At 59.6% G+C, this 17618-nt stretch overlaps 1 protein-coding gene across 3 annotated transcripts in view; it reads right to left on the reverse strand.

The window, feature by feature from the left end:
• Positions 1-4094: 4094 nt before the first annotated feature.
• Positions 4095-17618, reverse strand: part of SFSWAP (splicing factor SWAP) — a 68776-nt gene continuing 55252 nt past the window's right edge. For all 3 annotated transcript variants that reach the window (XM_053206592.1, XM_027052107.2, XM_027052108.2), the window contains 4 exons: positions 15746-15871; positions 5569-5733; positions 4539-4611; positions 4095-4391 (listed from right to left, as the gene is read on the reverse strand). In XM_053206592.1, coding sequence (XP_053062567.1) covers positions 4326-4391; positions 4539-4611; positions 5569-5733; positions 15746-15871 — 430 coding nt within the window. In that variant the 3' untranslated portion in view covers positions 4095-4325. The remainder of the gene's footprint in view (positions 4392-4538; positions 4612-5568; positions 5734-15745; positions 15872-17618) is intronic.

Raw genomic sequence — 17618 nt, forward strand, 5'->3', positions numbered from 1 at the left:
GCTCTCACAGAGTGGCGAGGCTCGGGCTGCATGCCCGATCTCCACCCTTGCGGGGCTGGCGCCCAGGGCGAGGGGTGAATCGTGAATCCCAAGTGTGGGACAGTGGCCCCGAGACACCCAGTCCTAACCCCCGGGATCCAAGAGCGTGTTCCCTTATGTGGCGGAAGGGGCTTTGTCGCTGTGTTTGAGTCGAAGATCTTGGGACGGGACTGTCCTCGATGGCCAGCAAGGGGCCCAGGGCTGCAGACGCTGTCTCCTTGCCGTGGCCTCAGTGGTCGAGGCCCGTGCGTGTCTGCGTCCTGCTGTGCTCCCCGCGGGGACTCAGACGTAAGGGGCAGGTCTGCCCCGGTGACCCCACTTCACCCTGTGACCTCTGTGGGGCGCTGCCTCCACACGCGGTTACATTCTACCGTGCTGGGGGTCAGGGCTCCCCCGGATGGGTTTGGGGGACACAATTCAGCCTGGACGGAAGGTGAGTGGTCACTGGGGCAGGGTCCCGACACGTGGTGACGTGGTCGTGGGAGCTGGGGTCCCCAGGCCTTACCCCATCGTGTCCCAGCTCCTCACGCCCACGCCGCACCTCAGTACGAGCTGGACCCCGCGCCGGCCACGTCCCCGTGCCCTGTGTCCCCGAGGGGCTCTGCGGCCGCTCCCTGCCCCTCGCCGGTCTCTCCTAGGAGGGTCCTTGCGTCCACCCTGCACAGGGGCGACTGCTTCCCCCAACTGAGAACCAGGTGGAGAAATTCCGTCTGCCGGTGAGCATCACCACAGCGCTACCCACAAGGGCCACAAAGCGGGAACACCCAGCATCCACGGGCCACGGACGGACGCACAGGAGGTGACGCTTTGACGAGCCACGGGCCGGGCGGTGCCCGAGTCCACGCGGGAAGTGTCCACAAGAGTCACATCCGGAGACGCAGCGCAGACGGCTAATCTGGGGGCTGGGGTGGAATGTTCTGGAATCGGGTGGTGAGGATGGTCACACAAGTCTAGGAGGATATTGACACCACACAGGGTGCGGGCCCGGCTCCCCCGCAGGGCAGGAGGCGCCCCGACGCGGGCCAGGGAAAGCGACGTGCTCTTCCTCAACCAGTTCTTGGAGGAGCCAGGCCGGCCGGGAGGCAGCCCAGCACTCCTGGGAACCCAAGCCTCAGGGTTTCCTGCCGGCGCCCTGTGGTGTGGCCAGCGGTGTCCCCCAGATGCACGTCCACCCAAACCCGAGAGGCAGCTCATCTGGGGAGAGGGCTGCTGCAGGTGGGGCAGCTAAGTCCCCTTGAGACGAGGCCGTCCCGGCGGGTCCGCGTGGACCGCACGCAGCCCCCAGCCTGGGTCTCCCTCAGAGCGCCACCCTGGCCCCGAGGCCACGGCACACGGCACCGAGGATGGGCTCCTGTGGTTTGGGATGGCGACCCGCCTGCCACCTGCCTCTGCACACACCTTGCCTTCCTGCAGGCTGTTCCCTAGGTTGCAGCCGGGCCACCTTCCCCACATGGATACTGACAGGGCCTCCTGTTGCACTGGGGACACAATTCCAGCTCCTCGCGGGGTCTGCGGGTCCTGCCCAGACCCCCCAATCCCACCCTTTCGTCTAACATGAGCCCCCTCACCTCCGCCTTCTCCTTCCCTCACTCACACTCCTGCCGCAGGACCTCTGCATGGCAGCCCAGGGCCCAGTGAGCACTCCCCTGCCTCATTCCTCCAAGTCGCTGTCCCCATGTCATCTCCATACAGATGCCCCCTGGCCCCTCTCTGCAAAGCACGCCCACACTGGCCCCCACGGTGTTTATGACAGAGAGACGGTGCAGGCTGTCCGACCGGCAAGCCCCGGGAAGGCGGAGAAGCCGGGAGAACTTCCGGTTTCCTGGACCTCGGGAAGGCCGTCCGGGGGTGGCGCCCAGCCTGCTGCGTGGACGCCGGTTCCCGCCCTGGGTGTGCGGTCTCGCGGCGGGTCAACTGTTCTCGGAGGCGGCCTCCCACGCACCTTCTCTGGGCAGTGGCACCTGATGTCCTGTGGGACTGGCCTGTCCTGCTGGCTCCGTCTGCGCCTGCCCGGAGACTGCGTGTGCCGTGCCCGCTGAAAGCTGCACCCGGAGCTCGAATCCTGACAGTTGGGAGAAGCTGACACGGGGCCCGATCCCACGACTGTGAGATCACGACCCGTGAAACCGCAACCTGAGTGGAGGACTTGGACGCTTAGCCATCCGAGCCACCCCGGCACCCCCACGAGAGCATACGTAACCACGTGACCAAATGGCAGATGCAACCTGACAGCTGGGGCCGCGGGTTCGGCGAAGGGCCCTCACCCGGGAGCCTGGCGGGGCAGCCGGGGGTCGGCCCCGGAAGCGTGCAGGTCACGTGGGGAACCAGCGCGGCCGAGCGAGTGCCACGAGGCTCAGGAGCCAGTGGGCGAGCAGGTGGGAAGTCGCTGCGGAGAACATTCCTACTGGCGCATCCAGGAGCCGCGGGAGAATCTGTGCAGGGGGAAAGCTCTGGGCCCGGCGCACTGGCTGTGTCTCCTAAGGACGGCAGGGGTCGCGCGTTCGCCCCGAAGCCTGTCCCATCGCCCAGGACCTGTGGCGGGACACGCGGTGGGCGAACTCGGCACGGGTCCCTGTCCGTCTGTGCAGCCCGAGCGTGCGCCTCCCCGGACCAAGGCGGAGCCCACGGGACGGGAAGCCACGCTGCGTGGTCCTCCCACTTCCCTGTGTGGGACGGTCCCCCAAGCACACAACCCACGCCACATGGCTGTCTGGGTGGGCTCTCCGAGGCGCGGTGTGCAAAGCTGTGCCCACCTGGCCGTGAGGCTACCCCCACCCCCGGGGGTCACCTCCCTGCCGTGACTCTGGTTTCTGACTCCTGCGAGTGGAAATGGCACCCTGCACGCCAACGACGCGAACGAGTGAGGAGGGACAAGGCGGGCCTCCCGGCGCCTTGCACGGGCCCTGCCGGAGGCCCCGGGAAGAAGCGAATGGCCACAGGCAACAGCCGTGTTTGCACGTGAAAACCATAACCAAAGATAAGGACGAATTGGAAGAAAATTACTTAAAGATGAATCACGCCCAAAGGGCTGAGGGGACTGTGCCGAGCGCGGTGAACGGGTAAGACGCTCGGGGGGGGTGGTGGGGGGCTAACAGCCGGCCAAGGGGCCGGCTGAACGGACGCGCCAACATCGGAGCAGCCGCTCCGGGTCACCCGAAGCGCAGAAACGACGCAGCAGCGACGGGCATCTGAGGTCGCGCTGCCCGAGGAGGGTCTCGATGATTTGGCGGAGGCTTTCTGGATGGCGGGCAGGCGCTCGCGTCGAAATCAAAGCCGCGACCCCCCCTTCCATGGCCAGGGATGTAACGCCTGCGTGAGGGTGCCGCACACGGCCGCCCGCCCGCCATCGGGGGCCACAGGCTGAGTCCCCACGTGGCCCAATAGGGGGTAGTGAGCAGGGCCGGGCAGGTCCTTGGAGCCGCAGGGGCGTCTCAAAGGCCAACACGGAACACAGAGGACAGGGCGTGGCGTGAAGCTGGCCACAAAGGAAGGACACACGGTGGCGGGCTCCAGCCCGCTGTGGCGCCCGCCTCCCCCACGCCTGCCCACACACAGCCGCCCCCCTCCCCCCCCCCCCCCCCCCCCCCGGTGCCAGGTCTTCCCCACCGTCTGGCGCAGCAGCCGCCGGGAAGGAGCCCACTTCGGAAGAAGGAAAACCGACCAGTTCCACTTCTCCGTCTGGCCGAGCCCGGGCCGCGGGCAGGGGGGGCGGAGCGCGCGCAGAGCAGGACATTCCCCCCGCAGGGCGACGGCCGCACCGCTCTGAAGCTCGGACCTCGGCCGGGCGGCAAGTCCTTTCGGTGTTGCGAGTCAAGCCCGGCCGAGGAACGGCCTCTCTCGGGTGACCTGGCCTGCGACCCCGGGCAGGGCAGCAGGTCCGTGTCTCATCCCCGAGGCCGACGCCAGTCGACCGTTGAGAGGTCCCCAGGGGCCGGGCCAAGGGGGGGCCCGGGCGGGGACGCAGACGAGGGCTGACCACGGCGGGCGTGCGGGGGCCTGGTGGCAAAGGGTAAAAACAAACTCACGGGCTAAACGAGGAAGAAACCGCCCCACAGTCGCTAGCTAGAAAAGGTGTTTTCCTCCCATTTTATTTGATAATACATTTTCACAGAAACATGATATTATTTACAAATATACAGGTAAGAGACTGCTGGTCAAAAATCTTAAACTGAAAATGTCATCAAAAATTAATTTACAAAAACCGCCGACGGCCCGGGGCGTCCCGGGGGAGCACGGACGGCGTGCGGACGGGTCTGTGTGCTCGCTGGCTCTCCGCAGCCCGGGCCTCAGGAGGCGCTGGTCTGCATGTTCTTCGAAGCCGCCAGCATCGCCCTCACTTTGGCCATGAGGTCCTGCACGGGGAGACACACAGGGGTCTGGATGGCTTGCCGTGCGGGGCTGGGAGACCGACTTGAGTGGGGTCCCCGCGGGCCGCGGGGTCAGGGGCCCCTCGGGACGGGGCGGGGGAGGGAGGGAGGGAGGGAGCCGGCAGCCGTTACCTGAGTTATTTTGCTCTGCACGGAGGAAACAATTGCTGAGGAGATCTGGCCGTCTTTTTCCTGAGAAACGCCCCTAATGCGAACACAGAGAAAGGTCAGAGGCTTCAAAATTAAGCATTTTACCGTATTCGCTACTAGTGTCTTTAAAAGACAAGTCATCGTCATAAATATACACTTTGCTTTTATGCTTCATGCTACAGACGTTTGAAATATTTTATGAAGTGCAAGCTAACTCAGGAAACATTTTCCACGCACGTTCCGGGAGGCGCACACAGCAAACGGCAGGGCCGGACGGGAGCGCCGGAAAGCCAGCCCACGCTGGGGACGCTGGGGACGCTGGGGCGTGACGCCACCTCCCAGACAGCCGGCGGCGGGGGCGGCCGGGCCAGCGCTCCTTCCCATCTCGGTTCTGAGTGACCACCCGGGGGCTGTAGGCCCGCGACCCTCCTCCTGAGCGACCCCTCCCCAGGCGCTGGGTGCACGGGCAGCTGGCGGGTCTGGCAAACGCCTCCTGATGGCCACGGCCACAGGGACACCCACGCCCGTGCTGCCGACGGGGCCACTCACGTGACAGCCACAACCTCTGAGATCACCCGGCCTGTTCCGTCGGGAGTGACGGTTCCCCCCGCTGACTTCTGGGGCTTGGAGCGAGTGGTGCGACAGGTGGCCTTTGGGACCGGGACACCGTGCACCCCCGTGCCCAGCTGCCCCATGATCACGCTGGGCTCCCCAGTGGGTGCCGGTGAGAACAAGGGCACCGTTGTCGGGTGGCTTCAGAACGGCTGCCCTCACGCTGGGACAGGCTTTCCCAGCAGAGCTGACCGTGGGACGTCCTCCACATCGGAGGAAGGTGGCCCGCCCGCCCGCCCCACACCCACTCTCGTCTCTGACGTCGGGGAGAGCCACGGAGGAGCAGGCCGCTCAGGGACTCCCGGACAGGTGCTCCCGAGGCCTGGCCCCAGCTCTGACCGCTTCCCGCACCCGCCTCCCGCTCGCCGTCCGGGCGACGGGCAGGGGTCCGTGGGGTTACCTGGAGCGCTCCAGGCTGGAGCCCCGACTCTCCACGGGAGAGATGCTGGCCGAGTGGGCCGTGTGCCGGCGTGCGGACTGCTTGCTCGGGGACGCCGACTGGGACCCGGCCTTGGACTCGGTCCGTGACCGTGAGTGCCTCTTCTTCTTCTTCTCGTGGGGGCTCCTGTAGGGAAAGCAGGTTCAGACAAAGACACCCGGGGCTCTGGAGGAGTTTCGAGTGGTTTCCAAGGGACCCGTCCACACGGGCGAGCTGCTTTTCGAAGCGCTGAGCATTCTGTTTGACTCCCGACAGACAGATGCAGCAAAGGCCACCCAGGAGGGAACGCAGGCCACCCTGTCCGGAGGCGGTCTGTCCCCACCCCGTGTCCAGAGGCCAGCAGTCGGCACGTAGGACACCATGGAGAGCGACCCGGTGCCACTCACACTGCTTATCCAGTCACGCCGACTGGAGAACTTCTAGCAAGAAACGGGGGATTCTCTAGGCCGGGTACCGCGCGCACAAAAGCGCTCCTTCTCTCTGCCCTGAGCTTCCTGTGACGGCAGAGCCCATCCCTGTCCCCACCACCCCTCCGAACCGTCCTGTCCCCCACCCGCCCCCCCAGCCCCCACCGGCCTCCCACCCACTCCCCAAAACACACTGAAGAAGAGAGCACGTGCGGGAGGTCAGAGCAGCCTGCGGTCCAGACAGGCACCGAGCGCCCCTGCTCTCTTGCCTTTGGTTCCTCCAGAAAGGGGGGTCGCTGGCTGTTTGGAAACTCTGCCCGGCCGCACGAGACCGACGGGTGGCTGGTGGGTGGTGGAGAACGTGCTTGAGAACCGTATACGGAAAGTGGGGTCATGACACTGTCACATGTGCCCATCTGGGCCTCACGGATGAAGGGATCTCAGGAAACGTGGAACCGCGTTGTCTTCACTGCAGAAGGTGTCCCAGGTCTGTGCTCTGGGGCACAGAGCGGCTCGTGGGCCCTTGCCCACTGGGGATGCCTCACGGCCCGCCCACGTGCCCACCCGCCAGGCCCCCACGGTGCTGTCGTCGCAAAACGCCAGAGGTGCAGTGACTCACGCTTGGCTACGGAGGCGGGGTCCCTGGCGGGTCAGGGCCTCGGGCAGGCGGCCTCACGCGCCAGCAAGGACGAGGGTGTCCACAACTGGACAGGCGCACACGGAAGCCACCCAGCACGCCTATTTTCTGAACTTGCAGGAGTTCTGTGCGGAGTTTACGCCCGCACGCGTGCGCTAGGACCTCAGAGAAAGCAGCAGAGATGATGACCTATGTGGCAGCTCGTGGCAGTCGCCCACGATGGTTTAAGCCCCCAGTCGGATCGGTTTCCGTGGCCGCGCTCAGGGGCCGACGAGAGGCAGGCTGGCGATCCCTGCCCGTGAGTCAGGCTCAGTCTGACGGCAGCGTGATGTCACGGACGAAACTTCCGGAGCACCTGCTTGAGGAATGACAGAATCCCTTCTTTTTAGAAAACGTGAGGTGTGCTTTTCATCCAGAGACACACGACGGTCTTAGCGCTGCGGGCGGCGTTCCGCAAGGTGTGGGCGTCACGACGCACGGACTCCTCTCGGCATCGGGAGCCGCCGTTCTAGAAAGTTCCCTCCCTGCTGCCTCCGGTCACCGGACCCCCTTTCCCACCCACAGAGGGGACCCCTGCTCTGATCTACGTCCCCTCGATGAAAACACACACCCGTGGAATCACAGCGTGGCTCTTCCGAGTCCGGGGGCCCCTGCCCAATCCGTGCCGCCCACAGACTGGCTGTTGCTCTGGCCGCTGCCGCAGCACCGTGTGGGGCCCACCGCCACGCCGCCGCTCTCTCCCACGGACGCTCACCCGGGCCGTTGCCGCTCTGGGCGATCACAAGTGGAGCTGCTCTCGTGGGCAGGTGTCTCTGGCGAGCGAGTGCCCGGAGGGCCACACGCAGCGGCCACGCCAGGGGCAGCGGCTTCGGCCTGCGTTTATGAAACGTCCTTCACGTCACCTGCCCCCTTCGGCGGGGGTGGCGCTGTGCGAGTGTCTCCTGGCCTGTGGGTGCCTCTTTGCGCTCTCAGCCCCGACTCGAGAGTGAGGTTTTTAACCCCAGCGAGGTCACGTTCACCGCTCCCTGCCTCCGGGGGCCTCTGCGCGCTCAGGGCCGGCACAGGCCGCCTCTCCTCTCCTCACGGGCTGCTGTGGCGCCCCTGTCGTTGTAACGCCATGGCTCCCGGTTTTCCTTGGAGGCCTCCTGGCGGGTCTGGAAAGGGCAGCAGACACCCTCCAACCCTGTCCTTTTGAGAGACGGTGGAGGCCGCTCCGGGTCCCCCGTTTCCGCACGGACCAGGCATCCGGTTGCTCGCCAGTCCCTGCGAGATGGTGGAGTCCTGACGGGGCGCACTGGGTCCATCAGCGGGGAGAAGAGACACAAATGATGTCGCCTACCGCCCCCGTGCACACACACCCTTGCCACACATGTCCCTGTCCCCATTCACCCTCCCTCGCCCTGCGCATATGGGACCCTGCCCACATACACCACACACACGCCTCTTCAGGAGCCACGGCCGTGGTGCCTCACGAGGTGAGCGACACGTTCCGTGTTGCCCAGACCGTCTCTAAACGGGCATATCTCTTCTTCCCTGAACATTTGTTAGAATTTAATGATGAAAGCCGTCTGGGCCTGGAGTTCTGTGGTTTTAAATTACAAATAAATTCTTTGGCAGAATTGCTTAGATTTTCTATTTCTTTTGCTGTCATGGTGGCCGCTTGGATGTTTCAAGAAATTTGTCCATTTCATCTACGTTGTCAAGTTAACTAGAAAAATATATATTTCCTTATTATTCTTTAATTGTCCGTAGGTTTTCACTCTTGATCGATCTAAAGATTTACCAATTCCCTGATCATTTTCAAAGAAACAACTTTTCAGTTTTGCCCCTAGTCTGTTTCCCCTTTTCTCCCCCTGCCTCTTCCTTAACAAAACCAAAGTACAGATGACACAGCTACATCGGCTCCAGGCTGCGGTGACGGGACCCGCGTGACGCGGTGCTCACGACGGCAGCCACTGTCGGTCACCGACAGAGCCGCCACGGGCTGTGCTCCCTACGCCTCCTCCCACGACCTGAAGCCTGTCCCCCTCCCGCTCGGCCGGCCACCACCGGTCTGTTCTCTGTATTCAGGGTCTGTGTCCGCCCACTTGCTTCGTTTTGTACATCCCACACGAGGGACATCCGAGCGAATGGCAAGATTTTACTCTCGTAGAAGAGTGACACCCCATCGTGTGCACACACATCGTTACCCGTTCACCGACGGATGGACACGTGGGCTCCTGCCACAGCCTGGCTGCTGCTGCTGCTGCTATGAGCAGAGGGTGTACGTATCTCTCTGAATTAGTGGGTTTTTCTTTTTCTTCTCCTTTGAGACAGAAAGAGACAGAGAATCCCATGCAGGCTCCACACCCAGCAAGGAGTCCGACACAGGGCTCAGTCTCACAAACCATGAGATCATGACCCGAGCAGGGTCGGACACTCTGACTGAGCTCCCCAGGCGCCCCAACATCTTTTCTTGTGTCTGATGGCCATCCACATGTCTTCTTTGGAGAAACGTCTGTTCGTGTCTTCTGCCCATTTTTAAATTGGATTATTCGTTTCTGGGGGAGCTGAGTTTGATAAGTTCTTTGTAGATTTTGGATACTAACCCTTTATCCGCTATGTCGTTTGCAAATATCTTCCCCCATTCCATAGGCTGCCTTTTAGTTTTGTTGATTGTTTCCTTCGCCGTGCAGAAGCTTTTTATATCGATGAGGTCCCAGTAGTTCATTTGTGCTTTTGTTTCCCTTGCCTCCGGAGACGTGTCTAGAAAGAAATGGCTGTACTTGATGTCAATGAGGTTTTCTATCTATTTTCTCCTCTAGGATTTAAACAAAATTTTTTTTAACGTTTATTTATTTTTGAGAGAGACAGACACAGAATGCGAGTGGGTTAGGGGCAGAGAGAGAGGGAGACACAGAAGCAGAAGCAGGCTCCAGGTTCTGAGCTGTCAGCACACAGCCCGAATCGGGGCTTGAACTCATGAGCTATGAGATCATGACCTGAGCCAAAGCGGGACGCTCAACTGACTGAGCCACCCAGGCACCCCTCTCTTCTAGGATTTTTATACCTTCCTGTCTCACGTTTAGGTCTTCCATCCATTTTTTAAAATTTATTTTGAGTGAGAGAAAGAGAGAGTGGGGGGGGGAAGAGAGAGAGAGAGGGAGAGAGAGGGAGGGAGGGAGGGAAGGAGGGAGGGAGGAAGAGGGAGAGAGAGGGAAGGAGGGAGGGAGAGAGGTAGGGAGAGAGAGAATCCCTAGCAGGCTCCACGCTGTCAGTGCAGAGCCTGATGTGGGGCTGGATCGTGAGATCATGACCTGAGCCGAAATCAAGAGTCAGATGCTTAACAGACTGAGCCCCCCGGGCGCCCCTTCCATCCGCTCTGAGTTTATTTTTGTGCACAGTGTAAGAACGCAGTCCGGGTTCATGGTGCACGTTGCTGCCCCGTTTCTTCAACCCCGCTTGCAGAAGAGACCGTCTTTTTCCCACTGGATACTCTCTCCTGCTTTGTTGAAGGTGAGTTGACCATGTAAGTGTGGGTCCATTTCCGGGTTTTCTGGTCTGTTCTGCTTGGATCACTGCTGCTCTCATGGGACTTGGCATCTGGGACTGAGGCCTCCCGCTTTGCTTCTCCTTCTCAGGACCTGCTTGGGCTATCCAGGCTCTTCACAGTTCCACACGAATGTGAAAATCATTAGTTTTCATTTTCTTGATTTCTGATCTCACCTTTATTACTTCCTTGCTTCCACCTCCTTTAGGTTTAATTCATTCTTTTTCTAGTGGTTTCTTTTTTAGCACTGGCTAAACTAGTGCTTTCTAGTTTCTAGAAAACATTAGATCGTTATTTTTAGACCTTCCTTCTTTTCTGACACAGACATTTAACGCTACTGACATCCTTCTACGCACACCTGCACGTTAAAGATGTGGCTGCACTACATGTTCACTGCCGTCCATTTTAAAACATTTTCTACTTTCTCTTGTGATTTTGTCTTTGACCTATGGGTAATTTAGAAAGGTGTTAACTTCCCAATACTTGGGGATCTTCCAGATTTTTAAGTTTATTTTGAGAGCATGTGTGTGTGAGTGGGGAGAGAGACAGAGACAGAGACAGAGAGAGAGAGAGAGAGAGAGAGAGAGAGAGGGAGAGAGAGAGAATCCCTAGCAGGCTCCACACCATCAGCACAGAGCCCAACACGGGGCTTGATCCCAAGAACCACAAGCGCATGACCCGAGCCAAAATCAAGAGTCAGACGCTTAACTGACTGAGCCACCCAGGCGCCCTCCACGTATCTTTGTAAAGAGTTCCACACTTGCTGCCACGTGCTGAGGAAACACACGGCACACTCTGCCGTCGGAGTCTTCAAGGACTACCAGCACACTGCACGAGCCAGTCGGGCGACCGTTTACAGTTTCTAGATCCACGCTGTTGTCTGCTTGGCCCCCGGGTGCCTCAGCTTCTGCTTCCGCTCGGTCTCAGCGCCCACGTTGGAAGCCACGTCCTCACGAGCCTGGCGCTCCTCTGGCCCCTGCTGTCAGCGCGGCCGCGGGGCCTTTCTGCTCACAGCGCCGCACGTGCACCTGTCCCCATCAAGACATCTCTCCACCCCACGAGGGGCTCGCGACCCCGAGATCAAGAGGCGTGTGCCCCAGCAGCCGGACCGGCGGGTGCCTCTCCCCGTCTCTCAGCGCCCGACCTACGTGCACACAGAAGGCGCCCCTGCAAGCGGCCTAGCACGAGGCGTTGTCTCCAGCACAGCCTAAGGCTTCTGCCTCGTAACTGGTGTCCGGTCGCCCTGCATCCGTGAGGGCGACGCTGACCCGGTGACCCTCCCGTTTCCGTCGTCCACGTGCAGTTTTCCTGCCCTCCCCCACTTCCTGCTTTCTTTTCAGTCAAGTCATTTTTTAAGGTTCTGTTTTACGTCCTCTGTTGGGTTTTATCTCCTTTTTCTTTCCGGTGGCTGCTCCAGGGAATGAAGACACGCACCCTTCGATGACAAAGTCTGCCGTGGACCGGTGACGCTTGGTGCACTGGAGCCTGTAACGGCGGGGCGCTCCCCCCACTCAACACCCACGGGTGTGCTGAGCACGAGGAGTTCAATGGCAGAACCCTTGGCGAATCGACGAATCACGGACTATCTGCTGTAACAAAACACCGGGCGTCCTGCTGAGAAGCTCTGTGATACAACGTGGCCAAATATTCCCATGATTTGTACTCCTCAAAAAATTCAACGCAACCGTATCCTAACGTCCAAACACTCAGTAACAGGAACCGGGGTTCCTCGGACGAACAGCCGACCCCGGTGCTGGGGCCGGGAAAGCACCAGCTAAGCCCGCAGTACCTTGCGCCAAAAAGCAACAAAGTGCTTGGAGAACCACGGGGCCAAGTGTGACATGGTGTCACGGTCACGTTAGTCCTGGCACAACAGACGGAAAAGCAAACCCCGAGCCCCAGAGACCACAGTGGCACCGAAACTAAGGGTGTGTGTGCCTTCTTTAGAGAAGGAAAGACAGAACCCGAAAGCCAGCGTTTGCCATTACCGATGTCAGAACCAACTCCGCACCGGGGATGCCGAGGCCAGCGAGAGGAGAGTGGCTATCAGTGGGACGTCTGTGCTGTCACACTCCCACCGCCAGGTCGCCTGCAGGGGCCTACCACCTTACCCACTCATGACCCCCTGCGTGGGGCACGCAGCCTCGACCAAGCCATCCGACAGCCATCACTGAGGATGCGACAGCGGGGTGTGATGTGCACGGAAGTCCCACACCACCTGTGTAGCGCTCTTGCCAAAATGTTCACCATGGACCCCTCCACGAGGACACAGTAAGACAAGTCCACCCCTCCACAGTACGGTTGGCCCTGGAGTTGTCACAGAATACACGCAAAGGAGGGGGGAGGCGGGAGGGGGACAGCCACACAGAAAAACGTGGGCCCTATAAAAAGCTTCTGCACAGCAAAGGAAACAACCAACAAAACTAAAAGGCAACCAACGGAATGGGAAAAGATATTTGCAAATGACATATCGGACAAAGGGCTAGTATCCAAAAATCTATAAAGAGCTCACCAAACTCCACACCCGAAAAACAAATAACCCAGTGAAGAAATGGGCAGAAAACATGAATAGACACTTCTCTAAAGAAGACATCCGGATGGCCAACAGGCACATGAAAAGATGCTCAACATCGCTCCTCATCAGGGAAATACAAATGAAAACCACACTCAGATATCACCTCATGCCAGTCAGAGTGGCCAAAATGAGCAAATCAGGAGACTATAGATGCTGGACAGGATGTGGAGAAACAGGAACCCTCTGGCACTGTTGGTGGGAATGCAAATTGGTGCAGCCACTCTGGAAAACAGTGTGGAGGTTCCTCAAAAAATTAAAAATAGACCTACCCTATGACCCAGCAATAGCGCTACTAGGAATTTACCCAAGGGATACAGGAGTGCTGATGCATAGGGGCACTTGTACCCCAATGTTTATAGCAGCACTTTCAACAATAGCCAAATGATGGAAAGAGCCGAAATGTCCATCAACTGTTGAATGAATAAAGAAATTGTGGCTTATATACACAATGGAGTACTACGTGGCAATGAGAAAGAATGAAATATGGCCCTTTGTAGCAACGTGGATGGAACTGGAGAGTGTGATGCTAAGTGAAATAAGCCACACAGAGAAAGACAGATACCATATGGTTTCACTCTTATGTGGATCCTGAGAAACTTAACAGGAACCCATGGGGGAGGGGAAGAAAAAAAAAAAAAAAAAAAGAGGTTAGAGTGGGAGAGAGCCAAAGCATAAGAGACTGTTAAAAACTGAGAACAAACTGAGGGTTGACGGGGGGTGGGAGGGAGGAGAGGGTGGGTGATGGGTATTGAGGAGGGCACCTTTTGGGATGAGCACTGGGTGTTGTATGGAAACCAATTTGACAATAAACTTCATATATTGAAAAAAAATAAAATAAAAAATAGAAAAAAAAAACTGTAAAAAAAAAAAAGAAAAAGAAAAACGTGGGCCCTGCTGAATCGAGCTGGCAGTTACATGCGTATGGATATTCGTTGTACGTTTTTTTTTGTTTTTTTTTTTTTAAATAAAATTTGTTTTGAGACGGAGGAACAGAGAGAGGAAAGAGAGAGAATCCCAAGCAGGCTCCTCCCTGTCAGTGCATGGGGCTCAAACTCACGAACCAGGAGATCATGACCTGAGCAGAGATCAAGAGTCAGATGCTCAACCAATGGAGCCACCCAGGCGCCCCCGCTGTATGGTTTTTAAGGAGGAAGCCTAAGACTATCTATTAAAAAAACCGGGACGCCTAGGTGGCTCAGTCAGTTAAGCGTCCAACTCTCAGTTTCAACTCAGGTCATGATCTCACAGTTTGAGTTTGAGCCCCACATCAGGCTCTGCGCTGACAGTGTGGAGCCTGCTTGGGATTCTCTCTCTCCCTCTCAAAAATAAATAAACTTAAAAAAAAAAAAAAGACTGCCTATTGAAAATTTAATTAAAATTTTAAGGCCAGGAGTCAGTGAAAGCGGCACTCAGTGATCAGCTTGTAGCCGCCATCCTTCAGCTGTGGGGGCGGCACCGTCCCCTGGGCCTGGCTGACTGGACAGGGTTAAGGCAGCCCCGGCTCGGTGGGGAATCAGCCACCTGCCACCATGCACGGCACCGGCCCCGCAGCTGCTCTGCGCACAGGCTGGAGGGGACGCCGTCCAGCTGTGGCGCTGACACGGCCGGGGCACGGGGCACATCAGGCCCTCTGTGGGGCCCGAGGCACGGCTTCCCACCCCCTGGGGTCAGGCCTGGGCGCGGAGCCTCACTTGTTCTGTACGACTCGTTAAAGCTGCAGTGAGCACACGAGGTCTCAGGATTCTGGATAAAACCAGTGCCTTCTCCCGAGATCGCTCATTTAACGTGAAGGTTAATTTGAGGGCAGAGCAAGAAAGCACCTGCCAGGAGAGATCTTTTGTTACGAGGAATTAACCTGAGAAACGTCTATTTGCCCTTTACGTCCACCAAGGGGGATGATGGATTCCGCGTGTTCAGGGAGCACCTGTGGAAATGCCCTCCCACTGTCGCCACGCCGCCCCGGTGCTCCCGGCGGGACGAAGCGGCAGCCGCGAGTGCACGGAGCGGGCGTGCCCGAGCCCGCCTGCCGAACCCCGCGAGCCCTGCAGCTCCTCGGCTGACTGCCGTCTGAAGGGCAAGAGGTCACGTCTCACCAGGGAACGGAGCGGTCACGTAACCCGCCACATGGCAGGGACAGGTTTCCGGTAGAAACGTCGTTTCGGACCCGCGGCCGCTGCAGGTACCGTCAAGAAGGGCGGGAGCAGGTGACCGCCGGGCTCTCGACACCTGCCACTCGGCTCTGCGGTCGGGGAGGTTCAGGGACCCCGCGTGTCTGGACTCACACACCCGAGGCAGCAGGTAGGGAACCTGCCCCGCCCCCTCTGGGCCCTCCCCGCCCAGCTGGCGGAGCTGGGGCTGCGGACTCCCGCACAGGGACACGCCAGTGAGGCCGCTCCCTTCCAGGGAGGACGGAAACAAAGAGGCTGAGTGACGCAAAGCGGTCAGCGGGCAGCACCCCGGCTGGACGGGAAGACTCAGCACGCTCTGGCCTGTCCACCGCGTGCCCCAGGGAGGCACAGGTGGCCTGGACGTGTCCTTCAAGGGACGCAGGGGCTTTCCGTGTGGGGCCTTGGAGTCCCTCCCCAGGAGGGGCAGCTGGGGATGCTGGCTGGTTGGGACAGAGGCCCCGGGGTCAGGCGTGGTGGCTGAGGGGTCGACGCTCAGGAACACCGGCCCACGGCCACCTGCTCCCTGGGCGGCAGCAGGCGTTCCCTCACTTCCCTTGTCCAGTGTCCCCACACTCCCTTCCCTGTCAGCAGGGTGCGTGTGGGGCCCGCAGCAGCTCCATGTGGGGGCCGGTGCAGGGCGTGCCAGAAACCACCGGACCCCGGCACGACGGAGCCGCCTGCGCTCGGAGTCCTGGAGTAAGGAGAACACCGGAAGGGCTCAGTGTCCGAGGGACAGCTGCCGGGTGTCTCCAGCCCTGCCTCCGAGCGTGTGCCCCATCTGCACACTTCCTGTACACACTCTGTGAGCTCACAGACCCCCACCTGGACCGGGTCCGCTTCCGGCTGACCCCCGGACTGTTACTCATCCGGTAGGCGGTGGGGACGCTCCTCTCTTCCCTCCGTCTCTCAGGAGAGTGCGCTCTTCTCCGAGGGGACCGGGACCGGGACCTGGGCAGAGGAAGACAAGGCGTTTTACTCTGCTGTCTGTCTGGCCAGCACCCCATCTGTCCTTCTGGGCCCCCCTCCCCCGGCCTTACCACTCTCCCGACGTGCAACCGGATCAGACTCCGAGGTGGAGTCAGGCTCTGCTCCCCCGTCCGGGACACCCGTCCCACCGATGCTGAACTTAACCAGCGTGCCACACTCCTGCGGCCGGAGTATGTGCTGCGGGTGCCCATGGTCAGCAGCCCCGATCCTCCCCGACCCCAGATCAGACCAGGTGATTTACGGCTGACTCAGGCCTGCGGCTTCTCGGCCTTCCCCTGGCCTTTGCGCATCCTCCCTCCCTCAGCAATTTTCAGCTCACTGACATCTCTATCCGAAGGACGTAAGAAAAGCAGTGAAATCCAAGCGAGTTGTTTCTGTGTGTCCTGAGTGCTGGCAATGGGAAGAAGCCAGAGCGCCACGAAACTAGAGCCTGGAAGCGTCTCCCATCCACAATGGCCGTCCGGCCCCTCAGCGCGAACCAAGGACAGGCTGTGGCAGCTCAATCCAGAACCTGCCGCCTCTCGTGGGGATTAGGGTGGACGATCTAAGTCTATGAGATTCTCTGGATGCAAAACCACCTGTTAAAATATGTTATTCTTCCTCTCTGTGTGCCTGGAGAGACGCTCGCTCTGTCCGTGCAGCGACGCGGGCTGCACACGGCAGCCAGGCCCGCGGGCAGCGACATCTCGCCACTCGACGAGACCCTCGCGCGCTGGGGGCCAAGGCCCCCAAGGGGGGGTCCCGTGATGATGGGTTTTGGACTCTTGTTTTAGTGTTTGTTCATTCAGTGAAATTACCGTTTCAGGGAGACGTATGGTGAGCAGAAACCTGGACCAAAAAACCCCGTTTTTCTCCTGTTTCTATGACAACCCAGTCAAAAATAATATGAGGAGCGGTTTGATTTTGCCATAAAGGATTCCACACAGAATCAATTTAATTGCACTAAAACCTCCCAAATAACACACGCTGTCGTTCTAAAGATCAGTTCATCGTCACATCCCACCCTCCGGCATCACAGAGAAAACCCTGAGCCGTTCGTGAAAAATACCCGCCACGGAATGAGCCTGCTCCAGGTAAGCGGTCATGGGCTCGGGCTCACCTCCAGCTCACGAAACAGTGTTGGTTTTTTTTGCAGACCCGTCCCAAGATCTGTATGTGACAATTACAACGGGGAGGTCAGTCAGACACCCTGACATTTTACCAGGTTTTCCCTCGAGAGTCCCGGGCCTGGGCTCCGCGCGCACCGTGTCCGCGGAGGCTGGGGAACCACGACACGGAGACACACGCTTCTCCTTCAGAACGAGGGGTGCCGGGCAGGGCGGCACCAGAGCCCCGGGGAAGGCTCCAGAACAGACCCGAAAATCAGGAAGAGCGAGGGAGTGCGCATGGCCCGCAAGCCCGGAGCGCTGACACAGGGCCACGCCGCAGACCACTGGGATCAGGTGGCCATCACCGGCAGCCCTGAAGTTATCTGGGAAAGAGGCCCGTCCGGCACCGGGGCGGTCCGCTCCATCAGATAACACTTGGATTTTATTTTAACTAAAGAAGCGCTGACACTTTTATTCTGTCCAGCAGGCGGGCCACGTTGCTACCACAACACGTGCAGGAAGCAGACCCCGCGTGGGCAGCTCGGGCACCGTGTCCGGGGCAATCACAAGGGCCTCACACACGAAGGCAGAGCAAACCCTGCTCCCGAAACCTTGCTTCC

The sequence above is a fragment of the Acinonyx jubatus genome, chromosome D3, assembly GCF_027475565.1.
Source record: "Acinonyx jubatus isolate Ajub_Pintada_27869175 chromosome D3, VMU_Ajub_asm_v1.0, whole genome shotgun sequence".
Taxonomy (NCBI): Eukaryota; Metazoa; Chordata; class Mammalia; order Carnivora; family Felidae; genus Acinonyx; species Acinonyx jubatus.